This window comes from Chaetura pelagica, unplaced genomic scaffold (assembly GCF_000747805.2).
Source record: "Chaetura pelagica isolate M959 unplaced genomic scaffold, ChaPel_1.0 scaffold804, whole genome shotgun sequence".
Classification (NCBI taxonomy): Eukaryota; Metazoa; Chordata; class Aves; order Apodiformes; family Apodidae; genus Chaetura; species Chaetura pelagica.
Genome location: NW_009952901.1, coordinates 1 through 2,255, shown reverse-complemented (window position 1 = coordinate 2,255; position 2,255 = coordinate 1). Strand labels below are relative to the sequence as shown.

The following is a 2,255-nucleotide window of genomic DNA, read 5'->3' as shown; positions in this document are numbered from 1 at the left end:
GAGGGTCCCAAGCCCCCCTTGGTCCCCATGGATCCCAATGGTGTGTCCCCCCCCAAGTGCTTTTTCCAGCCCCCCCAAGAAAGACCTGGGACCCTCCACCCCAAAAACAGCTTCTCAAAGCCCAGACATGGAGCAGGAGGTCGAACTGGTTTATTATGGGATGGTCCCAGTGGTCACCAGGAGGTCCCAAGGGATGTCCCCTCTCTGGGGCCACCCGTGTGTGTGTGTGTGTGTCCCCATAACCAGGGACAGTCCCCAAAGGGTGTTGGGGTGGAACAGTGGGTGTTGGGGTCCCAACATCAGGACCTGACCCCACCTCGGGTCTCCTCAAGTCCCTTCCAGTCTCTCCCAGTCTCTCCCAGTCACCCCAGCTCCATGCCCTGCTGGCACTGTCACTGTTCAGGGACAGGAATCATCCCCATCCCATCAGTGTCCCCACCCCCAGACACACCAGGGGGGAGGACACCAGGTCCTCAAGCATCCTCAGGCCACCAACCACGGGGACATCCCCGCTGTCCCAACCAGTTTTGGGGACCCCACGTCCAGAGGCACCACCCAGAGACCCGTAAGTCCCCGTCAGTTGGGGTGGGGACACTGGGCACTGCAGGACAAGGGGGTGGTGGCCACTTTCTGCAGGCGATGGAGGCCACGTAGGAGCCCCATCTTGTGCCGGATGGAATGGTCCAAGTTGACAGTGACCCCCAAGAAGTGATGGGCGTCCTTGGCCGTGAAGGGGAAGTCACAACCCAGGAAGGTGTGGAAGAGCTCGGGGTCCCCGTCCAGGCTGAGAACGTTGTGCAGGGGCTGCTGGAGGCTGCTCAGCTCCCCCACGTTCTCCTGGTAGATGCTCCACAAGGATTTGGTGGCCAAACCTGGGGTGGGTTGGCTCTGCCAAGCGTCCTCCAGGCACTGCAAGGCCCAGCTCAACCGGCACGGCCACTGGTCGGCCAACACCACCCAGGCAGCAGCAGCCCGGGGGGAGGGGACGTCAGGGCCACCGAGACCCCCGGGGCCACCGCGGTGCAGGAGGAGCCGCAGGGTGACCGGGATGGTGTTGACGATGCGGCGGAGATGGGCCCCGTTGGCCGGGAGGTACCGACCCAAGGGGTCTTCCCCGTCGTGGAGACAACGAAAAGCTTGATGGATGCACTGGACGGCCTCGGAATCCAACTGGGGTTGACTGGGAGGTTCCAGGCGGGCGCGGTGCTTGGCGCGGCGCCGCTCGACATTGCCAGTGATGATCCGGTACATCAGGTCCTCCCGGGTCTGCACGGCGGCCTCGAGGCAGCGCAGCCGCGACCGGGAACCCATGGCCGGGATGGAGAAGGGCAACGTGACCGTGCGGCTCAGGTAGAGGTACCCGTTGTCTGCCAGGCCCCTCATGCAGCCCGTCTGCTCCAGGCAGGGCACCACGACGCTGGGATCCACCGCCAGGATGAAGATGAAGGGGGTGTTGGCTTCGGACAACAAGGTGTTCATGGCGTTGAGGACACCGGCCACTTTCTCGGGGTAGCAGGTGTCCAGGCTGGTGATCTCCAGCACCACCCGGAGCCGCCGGCGCTCGAAGATCTCCATGAAGGCCAAGAAACCCACCAGCACCTCCACCTCGTGCCTCACTTTGCTCATGAAGCCCAACTGGCTGGTGAACCTCTCGCTGTTGGTCAACTTCTCGATCTTGTGCTTCTCGCTGATCAGAAGGTTCTTCAAGACAGAAACAGCCCCCAGGACCAGCCCCGAGCCGGACAGGGACGTGACGGCGCTTCCCACCACCTTCAAGGCCTGATGGTCCTTGATGCCGGGCACCAGAAGGGCCACCAAGAGGACGGTGAGCCCCACGGCCAGGACGAAGAGGAGCCCCCAGAGCTTGAGGCAGGTGCCCGTTTTGAGCACCCACTCCTGCTGGCTGAAGCCCGAGGCAAAGCGGGGCCGGGTGCCCATCACGTGGAAGACGCTGAGGGGCAGAGCCCCGAAGTGCTGCCGGACGTTGTCGCACAGGGTGGTCACCAAGCCCGCCCAGAGTTTGTCGCACCCCGCGAACTGCCAAGCGCTGAAGCGGATGAAGATGAACTCCAGGTTCTTCCTCCTCAGGTGGCTCTCGGTGATGATGGGGCTGTAGAAGACCAGGTACCAGAGGGCCTGGAGGAGGCCCCAGCCGTGGGGGCTGCGCGGCTTCGGGGAGCTGTGGAGCAGCGCGGCCGCTTCCCGGCGGGACATCTCCTGGCGCATGAAGGCTGGGGGAGGGGGTTGGGATGGGG

General features: G+C 64.0%; 1 protein-coding gene across 1 annotated transcript; it reads right to left on the bottom strand.

Moving 5' to 3' along the window:
- Nucleotides 1-576: 576 nt before the first annotated feature.
- On the bottom strand, nt 577-2,226 carry NKPD1 (NTPase, KAP family P-loop domain containing 1). The gene has a single exon (XM_009995642.1). It carries the CDS (start codon nt 2,224-2,226, stop codon nt 577-579), a length of 1,650 nt encoding a protein of 549 aa, XP_009993944.1.
- Nucleotides 2,227-2,255: the final 29 nt, after the last annotated feature.